We start from the raw sequence: 21,877 nt of genomic DNA on the forward strand, positions 1-21,877 counted from the left end.
GGTGACAGCTCTGTATGAGAAGGTGGGTGGCTCTTAGAAGAGCCTTTGGGGTATTGCGGATCGGTTACCGGATGGATGAGCGGAGCTCACTTGCTCTCTGGCCGCTTTGCTGCTCTCGGTCTTCTTGGGCAGCAGCACGGCCTGGATGTTGGAAGGACGACTATCCCTGGGCACCGATGGTCACCCCACCCAGCAGCTTGTGAGCTCCTCCGTCGTTGCGGACGGCCAGCTGCAGGTGAGGGGGATGATGCGGGTCTTCTTCTTTGTCCCGGCGGCATTGCCGGCCAACTCAGGATTCTCAGCGGTCAGATTACTCCAGCACGGCGGCCAGGTAGACCGGAGCGCCGGCGCCAAACCTTCAGCGTAGTTTCCCTTGCGGAGAAGCCTGTGCACACGACCGACGGGGCAACTGCAGTCCTGCCCCGGGAGGAGCGGGTCTTGGCCTTAGCACGGACCTTGCCTCCTTGTTTGCCGCGTCCAGACATTGTCGAGCTCGTGCGCTTTCACGATCAGATTTCCTCGCCGGCGTCCTGCGGCTTTTTATACTTCCTGCTCCGCCCTCCGCCTCCTGTCATTGGGTAGATTGAATCCGGCCAACGGGCAGCTGCTTGTAGGTACGCCAATAGCGCAGGCGTGGGCGGGGATTAGACGCGCTCCCCGGTCAGGTGACTCTCTCTCCAGTAGAGGGTCGAGCAAGCGGCAGCCCTCATTTGCATGGGCTGGTGTATAAATAGGGCTGCGGCGGGAGGGGAGAGCAGCATTCTTCTCTGTCCCAGTGAAGGAGGATTGTGAGTGATCATCATGCCTGATCCCGCCAAGTCTGCCCCAGCGCCCAAGAAGGGCTCCAAGAAAGCCGTGACCAAGAACCAGAAGAAGGACGGCAAGAAGCGAAGGAAGAAGAGCAGGAAGGAAAGCTACGCATCTACGTGTACAAGGTGCTCAAGCAGGTTCCACCCTGACAACGGTATCTCCCTCCAAGGCCATGGGCATCATGAATCGTTCGTCAAGACATCTTCGAGCGCATCGCAGGGGAAGCCTCTCGCCTGGCTCACTACAACAAGCGCTCTACCATCACCTCCCGGGAGATCCAGACCGCCGTGCGCCTGCTGCTGCCGGGAGAGCGGCCAAGCACGCCGTGTCCGAGGGCAACCAGGCCGTCACCAAGTACACCAGCGCCAAGTGAGCGGCTCGCCTCCTGCCTCTTCTCTTATCACCCCAAAGGCTCTTCTAAGAGCCACCACGTTGTCTAGAACGGAGCTGGAGCTTCTCCCGTAGTCGTATCTAATTCAGCTAGTTCGTTTTCCTTTTTTCTGTTTCTTAACTGATCTACGTGTCAAGATGTTGATAAAAAATATGCCTATATATGGTAAGATTTCCTTTACTATGTAGCGGTGTGATATATGGGAGGAACAGCGACACCTACTGTCACTGCTGAGTTATTACTGCATAGTATTTATGAATGGGAAGTTCTTACGTTCACTCCTGTTCGGTTACACACAATGCGGTTATTTCCATTTTTAATTTGTCTCTATACAATTAGGTGTAGGTTCTCATCCCCGATTTCCGCCTAATAAATGTAACAGCCGCCGCCCATTTCATCAGCGCAGATCGTGCTGACTTCTCTCATTGTTTCCCCCGTTACCACGGACACCGATGACATGCCTGCATAGTGCTTAGCTTACTATACTGCAAAGTGACGCTGCCACCTGCTGGCTTGTGGTGGTATTACATCGCTGAGGCAGTATTATACCCTATAGCCCCGGACAGCATGTTGAGGAGCCCGCCCGCTATTCTTGCAGTGCCTTTTATTTCAGGAGACCGGAGCTAGATAACTACAGTACATTCCATATACGTGTTTTCTGCTCCACTATCCCAATGACAAAACCGGAATATGAGAACTCTGTCCTTGGGGGCGGCGGTCTTGTGCGTTTTTGTATTATATAAGCTTTCCCCCAAAAACAATTATCACCCTTGCCGGGTTATATTGGTGCTGACCAGTAAGATAAGCAGGAGGAGAGCAGTCAGTATAGAGCTCCGACATCTCTATTATGTATGGGAGTCAGACCGACTGCGACCAAACAAAGAACGGGTTTGCGACGGGCGGGAATTTTGAAATTCAAAGCTCAGTTTTAGCACCATCTACAGGTGACTGATTTTAGTGGTGGATCTTTTCACTCGGTTATATATGTATAATGTTTAATCTTGATTTGTTCACAAAACCCTATTGCTGCCCTCCGAGACTGCACACTGCCAACCACAGCAATGGTTCCCAGGAATTGTAGCCTCTTATAGAAGACGTGGGCGGCTCTGAAAAGAGCCTTTGGGTTGTGGATGGAGCCGAATGGGAGCGGAATTAACCTCCAAAGCCGTAGAGAGTGCGGCCCTGGCGCTTGAGGGCGTACACCACGTCCATGGCGGTGACGGTCTTCCTCTTGGCGTGCTCGGTGTAGGTGACGGCGTCGCGGATCACATTCTCCAAGAAGACTTTCAGGACACCGCGAGTCTCCTCATAGATGAGGCGGAGATTCTCTTGACGCCTCCCCTGCGAGCAAGACGGCGGATAGCGGGCTTAGTGATGCCCTGAATGTTATCCCGGAGCACCTCCTGTGCCTCTTGGCGCCGCCCTTACCGAGACCTTTTCCTCCTTTGCCGCGTCCAGACATTCTCTGAGCTGTAAAGAAACAACTGTAAGAGAACGCGCTTAGAGTCCTTGCTTATATAGGAAATAGGCGACCTGACAGAGAACTGAGTATATGATCCACACTGGGGGCGTGTCTTTTTTTTTTTTTTTTTTTGCGCTGAGCTTTCAGCCCCGCCTACTCTCCGTTTTTTGGCTGAACACAGATGTAATGTTGATATTCTCTTTCCGCCTATTCTATTACTGTCGCCGCCATTTCCCTCTTCTGATGCTATTATGTCCGTTATTAGTGGGGTCAGGGCCGCTATGGCCGGGTGGGGTTCATATAGGTTTTAGGATTTTGGGGCTGATGCTTGTTTGTTCCCTTGTACAGATCAGTGGGGTTCCCCGTGTATCTCCCTCCGGGCTCTGTGATGCTTCAGCAGCCGCCGTGATCTCCCGGTGTGGCGCCCCCTGGTGGCCGGTGTTCTCCTATGATGCAGCGCGGCCTCCCCGCTCCCGGGCGGTGGTTTCTGGGATGGGGGATACTGGGGTGCGATGACTATTAGTGACAGTACTTGCCGCTTTCTGGGTCGCCGCTCCGGACATGCAGGGGTTAGGGCAGATTTCTGGCGAGGTGCTCGGTGCTCACACTCAGCGCTGCGGCATGGACGTGGCCGGAGCTGGACATTACATTAGCGGCCGGAGGTCACATATAGCACAATATAGCCGCTGGTTCCGGGACAATCCGCCAGGAGGCAGCACTGAGCTGTGACCTCCTCCCTGTGCCCGGCTCCGGCATTGTCAGCGCCGCTTCCCCCTATTCTCCTATATACTTATCCTAGTCTAACATTGGCTGCAGTGCTGGAGGAGCTGCGGGCGGGGCGCTGTCCTGGCTATGGGGACGTTGTGGAGTTTGATGGGAAATCTCAGCGAGTGAAGCTACAATGTATCTCTGGACCCCAAAGTACAATGTAACGTCTAACCTTCCCCTCTGTAGATGAGATACATTGTATCCATTCTCTCCTTCCTTGTTACAATGTCATTTATTGTCCGTCTGTAGATACGACACAATGATACAGGCTGTGGGGATAATAAGTAGTACAATAGCGCACCGTGTGGTCACTATAGAGAACTGTTCAGTGCCCACATAGTTTACCAGGCACGGACTTTGGCATATTCACATGGACGGTTCCATCCTGAGCTGAAATCCCGCACCCAGCCAGTTAGAGGGAAGGGAGGCCCGGCCTCTATGGGTGATTACAAACCACAGCTCATCCCTGGATCTGACCACACTGACATAATAAGACTAGAAAGCTGCTGCCACATATCTGAGCTTAACTAGCGGGGGAAGGGATTTCTGACCATCTAATCTACCCTAGATGTATAAGCCTGGTACACATGGGACTGGGTGGCACATCTCTGCCTGTCACATAACTCCCTAAGGGCCCTGTTCCAGGGAGCGATGATTGGCCGAATCGGAATAGAGACAAACGATCAGCTTTGTCATCGGCTGATCGTTGATATAGGGTTAGGACCTATATTTGTCGGGCGCCGACCGCACACTGCTGCGTGGAATAGCGGTGCGAGGCCGGCTACTAACGATTTACATTACCTATGCAGAGGCAGGGCTCCTCTTCTCCTGCTTCTCCCCGGGTCCGGATCCAGCGCGCTCCAGCGTCAGGGCGGCCTGTCTCCACTCAGCCAATCACTGCCACAGCGGTCCCACCCAGTGATTGGCTGAGGGCCTGTCAGCCGAGACAGGCTGCCCTGACGCTGGAGGAGCGCGCAGGACCCGGGAGAAGAGGAGCCCTGCACCCTGCATAGGTAATGTATACTAGTTAAGCTAGGACTGCAAGGACATCAGTAACAAGGTCCCTGCAGCCCTTGTTTAAACGATAACCAGGCCGTGGAATTGGCCCAGTAAACGAGCGCTGATCTAGCAGAACGGCGCTCGTTTATGTTCACACTACGTATATGTCCGGCCGCATATCTTCGCGGCCGGACATATACGTGTTAAACTCCGGCCGGGGATTTACGTAAGTTGCGGCCGGCTACGTACGGTCCGCGAACTTACGCCCGTAGTCTCTACTTACGCTTACGCTTCCCGAGCGCCCTCGTTGCGATCCGACAGCGGTCTTTTACTGGGATATCTTCGGCTAGCCCCGGACACCCCACAGAACTTTTGGATCGGCAAAGAAAAGTGCAAAAATGAAGAAATCGCCACTACGTACGGGACCCGCATGTTACGCTACGGGCGTAAGTTACGGCATTTTCGTCCTCAAACAATGGTCTGGTTCCTTTTTTACGGCGCAGCGTACGATCCGGGCGTAAGTTCTTACGTAGTGTGAACTGTGCAGCCGTACATCGTATACTTTCCATACTTACGCAAACTACGTAAGTCTCCGGCCGCTTATTCACGGAACGCTATATGTTCGGAGACTTACGTAGTGTTGAACATAGCCTAAGGGTACGTTTATACAGACAGATTTATCTAAAAGATTTGGAAGCCAAAGCCAGGAATGGATTTTTGAAGAGAAGTAATCTCACTCTTTCCTTTATGACCTGTTCTCTCTTTATAGTCTGTTCCTGGTTTTGGCTTCAAAAATCTGTTAGATAAATCTCTCTGCACTATTACTCTTGTCTGCCGGGATCTGCAGCTGTGTGCCTGCTATGGAGCTCATATAAGCCCTTTAAACCCTTTTAATCTAACATGCTGATATGTCCCCATTGCACAGGAGAAGCCAAGAAGGAAGGTTTGTCTTTTACCTTCCTTCCTGGCGCTGTTCCGGTGCAGTTTGTTGTGTGCTCCATGGTCAGGTGAGACCATTAGGAGCACTGCTTTGTGTTTTAAAGCATGGACATGTTGGTACTTCTAGTCCTCCTGTATAGAGCTCCTGCTATGTGTCTATAGCATGGACATGCTGGGGCAGGGTTACAGCCAATTATGGATAGTCCCTTGTACCCGCCAACTCACTAAAATACCTGAAAACATGTGCGACCACCATGTTTCGCAAATAATCTGAATTGTCACGGGTCATCAAAGTAGAACAAATTCTTATCAACACATAAATAGAGGGCAGATAACTGTCCTTCGAGGATGTTGGGGTACCTCCAGGCAGGGCCGCTTTAACCAGAGGGCACATGGTGCACGTGCACCGGGCCCACTGGTTAAAGGGCCCCCCCCCGAGCAGGCCGGCAGTTGCTATGTGCGACCAATGCGGTCGCACAGGGCTCCGGCCACCAGCCTGTCAGGGGGGAGCGCCATGGATGGGTAATCTACTTACCCCTCCATGGCGCCCCCTGCAGGGCCCCCCCCAGTCCGCCGCTTCCCAGTCCGCTGCTGCTGCGGCGCTTCAGCGCTGCAGCAGCAGCGACACTGACAGAGAGAGAGCCATTGGCTCCCTCCCTGTCAGTCACTCTTGTGGCCGCACTTCCTGCGGTCACAAGAGGCCGCACTCTCCCTCTAGCGCCCGACGTCACTGGAGCGTCGGCGCGAGGGTAAGGGGAGTGCAGCCTCTTGTGACTGCAGGAAGTGCGGCCACAAGAGGGAAGAGAAGAGGAAACGCGTGGACCTAGGTGAGTAAGTGTTTGTTTTTTTCAATGTTATATAGCAGCTATATACTATTGGGGAGCACAGGGGGCTATATACTATGGGGGAGAACGGGGGCTATATACTATTGGGGAGCACAGGGGAGCTATATACAATGGGGGAGCACAGGGGGCTATATACAATGGGGAAGCACAGGGGAGCTATATACTATGGGGGAGCACAGGGGAGCTATATACTATGGGGGAGCACAGGGGGCTATATACTATGGGGGAGCACAGGGGAGCTATATACTATGGGGAGCACAGGGGGCTATATACTACTGGGGAGCACAGGGGGCTATATACTATGGGGGAGCACAGGGGGCTATATACTATGGGGGAGCACAGGGGGTTATATACTATTGGGGAGCACAGGTTAGCTATATACTATTGGGGAGCACAGGGGGCTATATACTATTGGGGAACACAGGGGAGCTATATACTATTGGGGAGCACAGGGGTCTATATACTATGGGGGAGAGCACAGGGGGCTATATATTATGGAGAGCACAGGGGGGCTATTTACTATTGGGGAGAGCACAGGGGGCTATATACTATTGGGGAGCACAGGGGTCTATATACTATGGGGGAGAGCACAGGGGGCTATATATTATGGAGAGCACAGGGGGGCTATTTACTATTGAGGAGAGCACAGGGGGGCTATATACTATTGAGGAGGAGCACAGGGGGGCTATATACTATTGGGGGAGAGCACAGGGGGGCTATATACTATTGTGGGAGAGCACAGGGGGGCTATATACTATTGTGGGAGAGCACAGGGGGGCTATATACTATTTGTGGGAGAGCACAGGGGGGCTATATACTATTGTGGGAGAGCATAGGGGTCTATATACTATTGGAGAGCACAGGGGGGCTATATACTATTGTGGGAGAGCACAGGGGGGCTATATACTATTGTGGGAGAGCACAGAGGGGCTATATACTATTGTGGGAGAGCACAGGGGAGCTATATACTATTGTGGGAGAGCACAGGGGGGCTATATACTACTGGGGAGAGTGCACAGGGGGGCTATATACTAATGGGGGAGCGCACAGGAGGGCTGTATATAACTGGAGGAGCACATGAGGGTCTATATACTACAGGGACACCTTAAAACTATGGAGGCACAGAGGGGTGTAACTATGTAGGAGTACAGAGGGGTGTAACTACTGTATAGGGGTACAAGGGACCTAACTACTGTATGTGTTGGAGCCTAAAATATTTGTCTAGCAGATTCTGGAGAGAAGATTCACAGCCAGGAGAAGACTTCAAGGTGGCCCAGGCTGGATGGAGAGAAAAAGAAAAGGTGACAGACTCTGATCGGAGAAGACACCCCCGGTGAGTCACTGGATGTAACTTCACTCTGTTATAGGCTTGTACTGATAGGGGTCATGTGTGTGGCGGTATTATGTAATGGTATCATTGGTGATATCTTTCTGTTTTGTTTAGTGCAGTTTTTATGTAATATGTAATCACTGTATGGTGGAAATAGTGTTATAAGGTAACTACTGTATGTATTGGGGCTCTTGATGCAGTGGGGGGCAAATTCAGTACATTATACAATGTGCAGAAAGGTAAGGGGGGGCACTCTTGAGGGCTGTGCACTGGGCCCACCAATGTATTAAAACGGACCTGCCTCCAGGAGACAAAGAAGAATGTGGACCACCAAAAGAACAAGATTGGATCTTATATACTAGATGCACTAACAACAGTTCTTATACAGGGATAAAAACCAATACTGTAATAGCTTTCAGGTAGTGTCTACTGAGATGTCTTATTAGAGAACACCTGGAGACCTCTCCATGTAATGCTTACTGAGGTATAATCTACTGCAACGTCTGCCAACTTATAGACATCTCAAGGTAGAGACGAGTTGTTGAGTTTCCTATGCTATTTCTTGTCCCTATTTACTGAGACGATACCAAGTGCTAGTAGCTCCCTGGTTACTAGGAGGATACAAAATACACACCTGACCAGCTGGGCTCTAACTCAATAGCAGCTCTACAGAGCAGTGTGTGAACAGGCCACAAGCTCTCAGCATTTCTTTTTCCTTGTGTGCCGCCTTTTATGTTGGAGCAATTTGACCCTGACTACACCTGAGCACAAGGTGCGGAATAGATTGGGGAGGGAACGGCAGGTGGGATTGGTAATGGGACCTTCCATTGCCTCCACACTCTACTACGCACCTATAAAATCCAGGGCCAGTTATACGAATATATAGTTCAGCAGAATAGCTCTACTGAACCACACAACTTTGCCTGGACTTCACCATCTCATCCAGGCTTGCAGATGTACACCCTTTCCCGTATATTACCGGTCACCTCTTGAGTTGAGTTGGGTAACTTTGGATATAATATAGACTTGGATATACTTCACAGCTTATTGTTTGTAGTACAATACTTGACAATATCACAGCCTCTCACTGGTGGAAGAATAGAATCTACAGTCTCTGAATATACTTGTGCTTGACTAGACTTGTAACGCTGCTTGTTAATCTGTGGTGGTGGCAGTGGACTGTCGGAGAAACACAAACACAAACCCTAAGGTACTCCTTTTAGAAGAGCAGCAACTACGCCCATGGGAATGCACATCCGCTTAATGCTGTCTTGTGGGCACCAAGTGACACTAGACCAGTCAGCACTACAACGTAGGCCCACCTAGTGGGAAAAGTTAGGCGTTGGGTGACCCCTAAGGAGGTGGGTCCTGGCCACCAGGCCAGGCCCTGGAAGAAGCTTCTCGGAAGGCTCTCTTTTATCTTGTGTGCCTCTCTCTGAATAACTACCCCAAATCACAGATGCCTCAGCACTTCTATCCCCAAGGGTTGACATGATAGGGCAGAGAGCAAATAATCTATACTGTAATAGGTTATAAGACATATTAGGGAAGACTCTAGAATACCCAGCTCAGAGACTGGTGCACAGTAAAACATCAGATAGTGGCAATAATTATAGAAAATGCATAAGGCAATCCAGCTTCGCAGTTAACCATTCTAGTGAATTTCCTTAAGCCATTCTAGAGAGTGAAAATACATTCTGACATCTGGTGGTGGGAGTGCAAACTACATCATTCAGCCCCAGATCATTCTAGCATTCATGTACTGACCTACATATGCTGCATTAAAGCAGTGGAAACCCACTCTGGGACACTGCTAGTGCACATTATATGTCTATACAATGTGTTTTATCTAGGGTCCTCTGGGAACTCTATAGACAGAACACCTGCCAACCCTTGGAAAGACCTCCATAATATCCTCCACCCCTCTATTCGTCTGATGGTTGTATCTTGTCTGTATTCTTCCTCATTACTCCACCATACTTCTCCAGTCCTTCCTACTCTGTGACCTAGTTCTATACAGATATAATTTGTCATTTCTACTTTCCTGCAGGAGATCCGGGTCTTCCAGGGCCGCAAGGACCAAAAGGTAAAGTCATTGAATTTGAAAGCAAAGATTCTCCATCCTATCCAGTTTATTGGACTCCATGTATGATGTAACCAGTAATAAACTATGAGACCCCTCTGAGTGATTGTCTTTCTTCATGTGTATAGGCGATACGGGGGATCTAGGCTCTCCGGAACAGTGAGTGACATCTTCAGGCCTCCTTCCTTTTACTTGTAAGATCATTTTGTTGTCTCTCCTGGTTAGATGTATCATAAGAAGACGCAAAGGGAACTAACCAATAAATGAGAATCACTGAGGGGCAGTAGGGCAGAGAGGTGATGTCTTATTTACCCCTAACCCTGGGGAAGGAGAAGGCAATTACCCAATTACCTCCTTTCCATAGATTTTATATTTCATAACATAGTTTCTTTTTTTCTTCCTCATCTCTAAAAGGGCCAGTTCACACAGAGTAAAACTGGCAGATTTTGCCGCAGAACTCTCCGCCCCGGAATCCAACCAGTCTCTGTGTCATACTGGCTCGTGTGCCTCCTCTCTCTCCCACGGAAGAATTGACGTGTCAATTCTTCCGAGCAGAGAGGCGTGGGAAGAGGAGGTGTGCGAGCCTCCCATAGACTGCTGCAGAATCCCGCCAGCCTCTGTCATACAGGCAAAGAGTTCTGCCGCGGAATTCCGCCAGTTTTACTCTGTGTGAACTGGCCCTTAGATCTATCACTTCCGCTAACATGTGTATGTTTTACTAGGGAAAAAAAAATTCTTTTTTTTTTTTACACCATCATATTCTTAATCCCTGTGGGCAAAAAAAAAACTTGTTTGACTAGATGCTCCCCAGTTGCCACAATTGCTAATCACTAAGCAGGTTCAGCATCTGGGTCTAACGTTCTCCAGTAACCACGGGCAGTTGTCAGCTGTAATACACTGCGCCACCATGTATGGAGCAGACTTGGCTACTGACCCCACTCCATACAGTGCAGGGATGGACAGAGAGTCGACATGGTGGAATAGTGAGAGGCAGGGCTGTATTTACCACTAGGCACCCGTGGTCCGGTTACAAGATGGAATTTGGCAGCCGTCTATCTGATTTCTGGCTGGGGAATGAGAATATTTACAGGATAACGTCATCAGGTAACCCCATCAGGCTGCCTATGATTGTCATACTGGGTTCTAGATCATTGTAAGTTATATTTATAGTGGTCGGAGTTCCCTCTTCTCATGCAGAGCTCTATATCTCTGTATAGACTTTAGTAGTTATATATAAGTAACATGCAGAAAGTTCTTTTATCTTATTGAGATGCTGTAATAAATGGCCGTGTAATAGAGAAGTCATATACAGCACTGTTAACCCTTCAGCGCCCACTGTATTTCTGGCTCCTATTGTTGCTCCATGATTCTTAGAGACCCCTTCATAGTGAACACGTCCTACCTGCCAGGAGACTGTTCACACCGGTACTCACTGTCATGGAGATGCACTGCAGTCACTAGAGTGATAGGCCGCTTAGCCAATCACTGGTCATGGTGCTATCCCATCTCAGTCAGTGATTGGCTGAACGGGCTGCAGGTGACTGGATACACTGGGGGAGCACAGACAGGTGCGCGTACAATTTTTTTTTAATTTTTTTTTTTAAGATGCGCAACTGCCATTATTAAAAAGTTGTTTAGAACTCTGCAATAAGTTCGGAATGAATCTCAGCTCGTAAATATCAAGGGCAACTCAAGTGATTTTTTTTTTTTTCTTTCAAATCAACTAGTGTCCAAAAGTGCCAGAGATTTGTAATTTACTTCTATTAAAAAAAATCTCAGGTCTTCCAGTACTTATCAGCTGCTGTATGTCATAGACACAGGCATAGATATGTTGGACATGCTGCAGCTGATAAGTACTGGAAGACTTGAGTTTTTTTAATAGAAGTAAATTACAAATCTCTGGCACTTTCTTACACCAGTTGATTTAAACTGGAGTTGCCCTTTAAGTTCGCTCATCTCTAGTGGGGACTATTTAATGTCATTTTATTATTTTGAGTATTGATGAATGATGATGATAATGTTTGGGGTGGTGCAGGCAATGCTGTTTTCCACCAGGGGGCGCTCACTGTGCAGATTTTTACAGCTGTGACTAAACTCAATAAGGAATTCACCTGCAGCCAGTTCCCCCTAGTGGTGGCTACAAGACCTACAACCTTTATCTGGATGTTTTTTCTGGAACTGTTCAGGGGAAAGTATCCAAGCATAAAAAACCCTCTTGCTTTAAGACTACTTCAGTGCTGGTTTCTCAGTACATTGATGCAAACACCGATGGCATATCTAAGCCTTGCCCAGTTTTTGTTTTTACTGACACATACAAAACAACTTGTCTAATGGACTGCTCTGCTGTTGAAGGTATATAGGAAAAGAATGCATACTTACCTTTCCCTGGTCCCCCTGATGTTCTCTCAGGTAGGAGTCACCCTGGTATAAAGACCATTACACAGAGGGAGGTACATGTCTGTTTATTCATGTGATATATACTGTCTGTCTGTTCACAGGCTGCCAGGGCATACTGGGAGTTGTAGTTCCCCATCAGTTCCGCCATTTGCAGACCGCTGGTATAAAGTTTTGTATAAATAAAATATAATCACTGTATAATGAAAAGTTCTGATATGGTTGTGTAGCCGGCTTGTGTTTCAGTTTCTTCATGTCCAAGATCTCTGCTGGCTGTCAGTGACTAAAAGATCCTTGTTCACATCCAGAAAACCTGTGCAGACCTAATACTGAACACCTGTTATAATGCTACACAAGTCTCTGGAGTGATAAAAGTCATCTGTGCTACAATGTATCGGTGCAGGTGGACTGTATCCAGGCTAATGACTGTCCTAGACCACATACAACTGTAACAGACCCTCTGCTGTGAGAAGGATCCCGAATGATTCCATTTACTGACAGCAAGCAGGAGGATCTAGGAAATGGTGCAGGACAGAGACACAAGAAAGTATGTACATGGATTAATACATTATCATCCATGTTATTTTATTTTTGCTATATTTATATTTCAGACTATTTTGTGTTTTTATTTTATGGATACAACATCTAAAATATTTTAGATGTAAAATATTCATTATGTAGTGCAGTTATGTATGCAGTGGCCTTCATGAAGTCTAATACTTTGCAGGGACATTATTTGTTAAAATAGGAACAGCACAATAATTTAAAACATAACAAGGCTACATTACATACAGTAACATTTGGGCAAGTTGCTGTACAGTGATTTGCTTTCTGGTGATTGGAATCTCTTAGATTCACACATATATTGCACAATCCTGCCCTATTCTCGATTATATATTCAGAGATTAATAATGACACGAGTGGCTGGGATTACAGAACATATCATAGAGCTGTTCCCTTCTTATATCCATATTCCCAATCTATTCCTTTATAGAAATCAGCTCTTATCCATGTACCATACCTGCTGCTCAATCCGTCCTGACCTTCTGAAATCACTTGCTTTATCTCCAGGTCATTTGTGTCTCTCCGGTCCTAATGGACTAGAAGGAAGCTGCCGGGACAGGAGATGTTCTGGGCCTCGTGCACACACACAAGTCTCCGGACATTACTGATTGGTTTGCTTGCTAGATCTAATAATTCCCTCCGCATGTTTATTGTTCAGTGATTTCTAAAGGCTTCATATAAAAAACTAATTCAGCCTTTTAATCCAATTCAGTTATAAACAATCGAACATATACATTTCGATTAAATCAGTTGTGAACGTCTTTGTAATGATGAGACCCAATATAGCAGAAAACAATGCAGATACGGAAGGGTTAATCACCATCAAATTGGCGCGACCCCCGATATTCTGACACAATACCTTCAGTCATCAGACAAAAGATGAACCCCTTTAGGGCTGGATTGTTTGTGCCCTACTTTCCATAGACACGGCAGCGAGAGGACCGGGATCTGTAGCCTTTCATATAGAAGACGTGGGCGGCTCTGAAAAGAGCCTTTGGGTTGTGGAGATGGAGCCGAATGGGAGCGGAATTAACCTCCGAAGCCGTAGAGAGTGCGGCCCTGGCGCTTGAGGGCGTACACCACGTCCATGGCGGTGACGGTCTTCCTCTTGGCGTGCTCGGTGTAGGTGACGGCGTCGCGGATCACGTTCTCCAGGAAGACTTTCAGGACACCGCGAGTCTCCTCATAGATGAGGCCGGAGATTCTCTTGACGCCTCCCCTGCGAGCAAGACGGCGGATAGCGGGCTTGGTGATGCCCTGGATGTTATCCCGGAGCACCTTCCTGTGCTCTTGGCGCCGCCCTTACCGAGACCTTTTCCTCCTTTGCCGCGTCCAGACATTCTCTGAGCTGTAAAGAAACAACTGTAAGAGAACGCGCTTAGAGTCCTTGCTTACATAGGAAATAAGCGGACCTGACAGAGAACCGCACAGATGACTCACTTCCGGGACATCCCTACGTGCATTTTGATCATTGACCCCTCCCCTTCCCCTGATTGGCTGAACATGGAGATTTTGAACTTCCCGCCCTTTCTGTAACCGTCGCTGCTAGTTTCCCGCTTTTAGTGTCACCAGTTTCTAATGCGATTCTGGCAGGGAAAAAAAATCCCCATAATAATCGTCAGGAATACGGAGAGCAGTCGGATATCAGCAGTGATCCTACCGCAAAGCAAGAAAAGAACGGGGAGATTGACAAAACGGTCACAGAACGTCCGTGTACGATAGAAGGAGCGCGCGCATGTAAAGCAAATAATAAGCAAGTAATAAACCTAGATAGAAAGTGACGATAGAAATCCCAGCTGCCCAGGAACCAAGTGCATCAAGAGCCCCGAGCCAGCAATATACTCAGCACCACCTGCCCTCGCGTAGTGTCAGGGAAATCCCCCGTGTATAGTGCCCCCTACCGGTGACTACTCTGTATATGTGTCCATGCACCACGTTGGGAGGGGGTTCTACTAGATAGGACTGGACCCATGTCTTGTATCTTAACCTTGTCATTTGGCCCTTGTGTCCCTATTGCTCATTAGATTGTAACTGGCCATTCCTTTGGCACCTCCTGACATCACGTGTTCTCTTCTATAGAAACCTGACCCGGGTCACAGTTGTCAGGAGACGGGCGTGGGGAGGGGGGAGGGGAGACTGATCTCCTGTAACAGCCACAATAGACACTGCAGTCACCGGAGAACAGCACCGAGAACATTTATCTAGCACGTGTTATAACACTATAGTGAATACATCTAGCTCAGCGCAGAGAGGGTTAACGACAGCAGACTGACGTGTGCTGGGGGAAGGAGAAGGGGTCGGGGACATGTAAGGCGGAGTTCGGGTTCTGCTGCTCTTTAAGGGAGGATTTGGTGGCTCTGAAAAGAGCCTTTGTGGTGTATGCGGTGCCCGGGGCAGATCTAAGCCCTCTCCCCACGGATCCTGCGGGCCAGCTGGATGTCTTTGGGCATGATGGTCACCCTCTTGGCGTGGATAGCGCACAGGTTGGTGTCCTCGAACAGGCCCACCAGGTAAGCCTCGCTGGCCTCCTGCAGGGCCATGACCGCCGAGCTCTGGAAGCGGAGATCGGTCTTGAAGTCCTGGGCGATCTCTCTCACCAGTATGTACATGGATTAATACATTATCATCCATGTTATTTTCTTTTTGCTATATTTATATTTCAGACTATTTTGTGTTTTTTATTTTATGGATACTACATCTAAAATATTTTAGATTTAAAATATTCATTATATAGTGCAGTTATGTATGCAGTGGCCTTCATGAAGTCTAATACTTTTGCAGGGACATTATTTGTTAAAATAGGAACAGCATAATAATTTAAAACATAACAAGGCTACATTACATACAGTAACATTTGGACAAGTTGCTGTACAGTGATTTGCTTTCTGGTGATTGGAATCTCTTAGGATTCACACATATATTGCACAATCCTGCCCTATTCTCGATTATATATTCAGAGATTATAATGACACGAGTGGCTGGGATTACAGAACATATCATAGAGCTGTTCCCTTCTTATATCCATATTCCCAATCTATTCCTTTATAGAAATCAGCTCTTATCCATGTACCATACCTGCTGCTCAATCCGTCCTGACCTTCTGAAATCACTTGCTTTATCTCCAGGTCATTTGTGTCTCTCCGGTCCTAATGGACTAGAAGGAAGCTGCCGGGACAGGAGGAGATGTTTTGGGCCTCGTGCACACACACAAGTCTCCGGACATTACTGATTGGTTTGCTTTTATAGATCTAATAATTCCCTCCGCATGTTTATTGTTCAATGATTTCTGAGACTTCATATAAAAAACTAATTCAGCCTTTCAATCCAATTCAGTTATAAACAATCGAACAGATACATTTCGATAAAATCAGTTGTGAACCGTCTTTATAAAGACCCAATATAGCAGAAAAACAATGCAGATACGGAAGGGTTAATCACCATCAAATTGGCGGGACCCCCGATATTCTGACACAATACCCTTCAGTCAATCAGACAAAAGATGAACCCCTTTAGGGCTGGATTGTTTGTGCCCTACTTTCGCTAAACCCCTTTATGACATGACTGACCAGGGACCGATAGACACGGCAGCGAGAGGACCGGGATCTGTAGCCTTTCATATAGAAGACTGTGGGCGGCTCTGAAAAGAGCCTTTGGGTTGTGGAGATGGAGCCGATGGGAGCGGAATTAACCTCCGAAGCCGTAGAGAGTGCGGCCCTGGCGCTTGAGGGCGTACACCACGTCCATGGCGGTGACGGTCTTCCTCTTGGCGTGCTCGGTGTAGGTGACGGCGTCGCGGATCACGTTCTCCAGGAAGACTTTCAGGACACCGCGAGTCTCCTCATAGATGAGGCCGGAGATTCTCTTGACGCCTCCCCTGCGAGCAAGGACGGCGGATAGCGGGCTTGGTGATGCCCTGGATGTTATCACCGGAGCACCTTCCTGTGCCTCTTGGCGCCGCCCTTACCGAGACCTTTTCCTCCTTTGCCGCGTCCAGACATTCTCTGAGCTGTAAAGAAACAACTGTAAGAGAACGCGCTTAGAGTCCTTGCTTACATAGGAAATAAGCGGACCTGACAGAGAACCGCACAGATGACTCACTTCCGGGACATCCCTACGTGCAACGTTGGATCATTGACCCCTCCCCTTCCTCCCTGATTGGCTGAACATGGAGATTTTAAACTTCCCGCCCTTTCTGTAACCGTCGCTGCTAGTTTCCCGCTTTTAGTGTCACCAGTTTCTAATGCGATTCTGGCAGAAAAAAAAAAGCAAGCAAAGCAAGAAAAGAACGGGGAGATTGACAAAACGGTCACAGAACGTCCGTGTACGATAGAAGGAGCGCGCGCATGTAAAGCAAATAATAAGCAAGTAAAGTAATAAACCAAGATAGAAAGTCACGATAGAAATCCCAGCTGCCCAGGAACCAAGTGCATCAAGAGCCCCGAGCCAGCAATATACTCAGCACCACCTGCCCTCGCGTAGTGTCAGGGAAATCCCACGTGTATAGTGCCCCCTACCGGTGACTACTCTGTATATGTGTCCATGCACCACGATGGGAGGGGGTTCTACTAGATAGGACTGGACCCATGTCTTGTATCTTAACCTTGTCATTTGGCCCTTGTGTCCCTATTGCTCATTAGATTGTAACTGGCCATTCCTTTGGCACCTCCTGACACCACGTGTTCTCTTCTATAGAAACCTGACCCGGGTCACAGTTGTCAGGAGACGGGCGTGGGGAGACTGATTCTCCTGTAACAGCCACAATAGACACTGCAGTCACCGGAGAACAGCACCGAGAACATTTATCTAGCACGTGTTATAACACTATAGTGAATACATCTAGCTCAGCGCAGAGAGGGTTAACGACAGCAGACTGACGTGTGCTGGGGGAAGGAGAAGGGGGTCGGGGACATGTAAGGCGGAGTTCGAGTTCTGCTGCTCTTTAAGGAGGATTTGGTGGCTCTGAAAAGAGCCTTTGTGGTGTATGCGGTGCCCGGGGCAGATCTAAGCCCTCTCCCCACGGATCCTGCGGGCCAGCTGGATGTCTTTGGGCATGATGGTCACCCTCTTGGCGTGGATAGCGCACAGGTTGGTGTCCTCGAACAGGCCCACCAGGTAAGCCTCGCTGGCCTCCTGCAGGGCCATGACCGCCGAGCTCTGGAAGCGGAGATCGGTCTTGAAGTCCTGGGCGATCTCTCTCACCAGGCGCTGGAAGGGGAAGCTTGCGGATCAGCAGCTCGGTGGACTTCTGGTAGCGGCGGATCTCACGGAGGGCCACTGTACCGGGACGGTAACGATGCGGCTTCTTCACTCCACCTGTAGCGGGAGCGCTCTTCCTGGCGGCCTTAGTGGCAAGCTGCTTGCGGGGAGCTTTCCCACCGGTGGACTTACGGGCTGTCTGCTTGGTTCTGGCCATTATGCTCTGTAGACGGGCACAACTGAGATGTGATGGGAGCGGAGGAAAAGGCAGAGCATTTATAGTGCTGGTGTCCTGCTCATTGGCTGCTGTAAACCACACCCCCTGAATCCCATTGGCTAATTTATACATCCACGAGCCCGCCAGAACATAGCTGCTGCTTTGGGTCGGTAATATCTATTCAGGAGAGGCGGACCCATCCGGCCCTCTCAGCGGGTGGAAGGAAGGAACTCCCGGTAACAGCGCCCTCCCCCGTGTTCCCTCATCCATGAATCGGTGACGCGTCTCGGGCGTTCACCCTGATTAACCGAATGCCTCTACAATATATAGTGCATGCTCACAGCGGCCCGAATCAGTAGTCTCCTCACATCCCGTCTGTTTATTACAGCAGGCTACAATCGTGGTGTACTCACATGACAGCTACATTGTGTTACAGTATAACAGCGACACCTTGTGGCGAGAGCTTCGAGTTCTAATGGCTGCAGGTTACCACCACACTGTAACAAGTGCTATTTTCTCTTATCCCAAATACTGACACTACAAGTGTTACAGCGGCACAAATAGATACAAGTGCGCGCGGTTGGTTACTGACTGATGTTATGGAAGTGGCTCTCTTATCTGCCAGAAGGGGAGCTAGACCCTATGGACCGCGTTTGACTGGATATTGTGACGTCCTACAGACGGGGAGGGAGTGTAGACACTAGTTTATGTGGGGGAGGTCATAAAGCTCTGCCGGGAGGAGGTGGTGGCTCTGAGAAGAGCCTTTGTGGGGGTAAAGTACAGGGCGAGGCTCCCGATTATTTCTTAGCTGCGCTCTTCTTGGCAGCCTTGGGTTTGGCGACCTTCTTAGCCGGGCTCTTCTTGGCAGCCTTGGGTTTGGCGACCTTCTTAGCCGGGCTCTTGGCAGCCTTGGGTTTGGCCGCCTTCTTAGCCGGGCTCTTGGTGACTTTCTTGGGCTTGGGAGCAGCCTTCGGCTTCTTTGCCGCTTTCTTGGCAGCGGCCGCTGCAGGCTTCTTGGCCTTTTTCGGGCTCTTGCCGCGCTCGGAGCCTTCTTCGGCTTCTTAGGAGATTTGGCCACTTTCTTGGCTGCGGCAGGCTTCTTGGGCTTGGCCGCCTTGTCCTTGGTCTCCTGCTGCTGCTTCTTGTTCAGCTTGAAGGAGCCGGAGGCGCCGCTGCCTTTCACCTGGAGCAGGGTCCCCTTGGTCACCAGCCCCTTGATGGCCAGCTTCAGGCGGCTGTTGTTCTTGTCTACATCGTAGCCTCCGGCAGCCAGAGCCTTCTTCAGGGCCGCCAGGGACACCCCGCTGCGCTCCTTGGAGGCAGACACGGCTTTGACGAGCAGCTCGGACACGCTGGGACCGGAAGGTTTCTTGCTCTTCTTGGCGCCCCCCGCAGGAGACTTCTTCGGCTGCTTCTTGGTTTTAGCGGCCGGTTCGGCGGGAGGAGCAGCGGCTGGCGCGGTTTCTGCCATCGTGTGATCGCTTACAGGAAAAAGTTATCCTGGAAGATAAATGCTGAGGCCGCAGCCGCCAGCGCTTCTTATATGTACAGCGGCCGCCTGTGATTGGCTGCTAAACTGCCATCGGCCTGAGCTGCTATTGGCTGACACAGAAAACAGGTCCCGCCCCCATCCCGTCCAAGTCTCAGCTCTTCTCCGCTCACCCCTTGTGTTTCCCTGCCCGGGAGAAGAGCCCTTTCTCGGTTAGAACCGGACAGGTGATCTCGCTTTCTCCCTGATTCCCTCTTCCCGGACATCCTCCCTGACCGATTATGCCCGTCACGGGCGGAGGTTCTGGGCAGGAGCCGGGAGGAGACCCCGGGATCTCCGCCATAAGTCTTGCCGGACTGCACATCTCTGTGTATCCGGGAGGATAAATCCGCTGCGGCGGCTCCTTCCTTCTATTCCCGGCACCGGTCACCGTCACACGGATCTTTTCTACAATTCCCACCGTCCTGGAAGCTGAATGGACGATGCGGGGACGGCCTGGAGCTAGGGAGAGCCCGGGAGGGTAACACAGGCGGCGGCTTCGCTCCCTGCCCGGTCATGTATAAATATAGTGTATAATACGGAGGATTCCTGCCGTAACTAGTAAGACTAAAGAAACTTCCCCCAGCACTAAGCACTTGCTGCTGCTGCTGCTCTAACAAGAAGAGGAGGGACCCCGGAATTCCAATAAAATGGTACAACTGCGAAATATCAGGAGAATTGTACTTAGCGCATGCGCCACTTCACTTTCTGCCATAGGTTCTGCAGAACCCCTGGCTATAGGGACGTCTCTGCAATGTAAGTGTATATGAGTTAGTGACGTCACTGTATGGATCTTTTATAGACAATAAGTATCTACCCGTTGCTGCAGCTCACACGTCGGCCTTCCTCAGGGTTATGGCTGTTGTTATAGATCGCCCCCTTCTATAAGTTAAACCTGATGTCCAAACGCCCCTGATTGGTTGGTAGCTTTTGAGGCATTACAGGCATATATGTCATTATTCTCCATGTGATGGGATTTCTTGTTGGATTTAGATAAAGTTATTGTGGATTTTGGTGTCTTTATTGGTGGTTTCTTTCGTGTTCTTTATTAGTATTAATGGTTTTCCTGCCGATTCATAGAAAGGTGAATAGTTATAAATCAGCATTGATCCCTCAAATGACTCTGGGTGTTTCTGTATAATCCCGGGACATAGGGCGGCCTTGTGTTTCCTCCGTATATTATACTGATGTTCTCTCTTCCTGCCCTCACTATATAAATAATATAACTACTTTGCTCTTACAAAGGAGTTATATATTCCCTATACAGTGTATTGATTATTAATATTCCTGCAATGGAAGAAACCTTTAGGTGATGGAACTGATACATTTGGGTTCATTGTGGGTTTCGAGAGAATCAACAACAAACAAGTTCAGCAATAAGGACGATAGTGAAGGAGAGGAGGAAACCACAAGGAGGGAATCATTATTGGAGAAGAAATAAAAGGGAGAAAAACGAATAGAATAAATAATCTGAATATCCCGATCAGAACGACATACAATAAAAATAGTAACCACTAAAACGGACTGTAAGAGACCCTGGAGCATAGTAGAGCAGGAAAAAGTATGAGGAGAATTGTTACCCCCGTATACACCTATTATTATTATTATTATTATTATTAATAATAATAATAAAGACAGCCGTTACACTGTACAATAATCAGGATTTGACACTAGGAGAACTTTTATACCAACCCCCCCCCCCCCCCCCCTTCTCCGTATTGACCTTAATGCTTATTTGAAACTATTCACCTTTCTATGAATCGGCAGGAAAACCATTAATACTAATAAAGAACACGAAAAAAACCACCAATAAAGACAACAAAATCCACAATAACTTTATCTAAATCCAACAAGAGATCCCATCACATGGAGAATAATATAACCCAGGGAATAGGCCGAGCACAGTGGATAGAAATAGAACAGTCTGACTACTCATCAGAACTACAACAAGTGGTCAGAAACAGAGCAGGAAGCCCGTCAGCGCTTTCTACCATGTGTTACCTCTATGTACCACAAGATGGCAGAAACAAAACATAATAACATTACAGAACAAAGGCCTGTAGGTCCTTCCCTGCCACTATGGAGATCACCTCAGTCTGAGCACTTACTGTGCAGTCACTGTGCTGGGAGAGAGAAAGGAGAGAGAGAGAGAGACGCACTCTAACAAATCCTCAGCTCAACAATAGCATCAACACACAGCAACATATAGTAATGAATCACCAATGCAAGTGTGGCTATATGCATGTACATAACATCGTGTACAACACATCATGTAGCAGCCATCTGTGCGCAGGGAAATACAGCAGAACACACTGCAACGAACCCTCAGCTCAGTAATAGCAGCATTATAT

At 48.9% G+C, this 21,877-nt stretch overlaps 1 protein-coding gene and 6 pseudogenes across 1 annotated transcript; 1 reads left to right on the plus strand and 6 right to left on the minus strand.

The window, feature by feature from the left end:
- Nucleotides 1-33: 33 nt before the first annotated feature.
- Nucleotides 34-485, minus strand: LOC138766370 (histone H2A type 1-like; annotated as a pseudogene).
- Nucleotides 486-801: 316 nt separating this feature from the next.
- LOC138802739 (histone H2B type 1-K-like) lies at nt 802-1,183 on the plus strand (annotated as a pseudogene).
- A 1,157-nt stretch (nt 1,184-2,340) lies between these two features.
- LOC138802969 (histone H4-like) lies at nt 2,341-2,663 on the minus strand (annotated as a pseudogene).
- A 10,786-nt stretch (nt 2,664-13,449) lies between these two features.
- Nucleotides 13,450-13,925, minus strand: LOC138802835 (histone H4-like; annotated as a pseudogene).
- Nucleotides 13,926-16,269: 2,344 nt separating this feature from the next.
- Nucleotides 16,270-16,632, minus strand: LOC138766275 (histone H4-like; annotated as a pseudogene).
- Nucleotides 16,633-17,567: 935 nt separating this feature from the next.
- Nucleotides 17,568-17,998, minus strand: LOC138802746 (histone H3-like). Its single transcript, XM_069986374.1, is given in 2 exon segments — nt 17,568-17,799; nt 17,801-17,998. Coding segments are annotated over 2 exon segments (411 nt in total). The 3' UTR covers nt 17,568-17,586.
- A 772-nt stretch (nt 17,999-18,770) lies between these two features.
- Nucleotides 18,771-19,469, minus strand: LOC138766181 (histone H1B-like; annotated as a pseudogene).
- Nucleotides 19,470-21,877: the final 2,408 nt, after the last annotated feature.

The sequence above is a fragment of the Dendropsophus ebraccatus genome, chromosome 10 (assembly GCF_027789765.1).
Source record: "Dendropsophus ebraccatus isolate aDenEbr1 chromosome 10, aDenEbr1.pat, whole genome shotgun sequence".
NCBI lineage: Eukaryota > Metazoa > Chordata > Amphibia > Anura > Hylidae > Dendropsophus > Dendropsophus ebraccatus.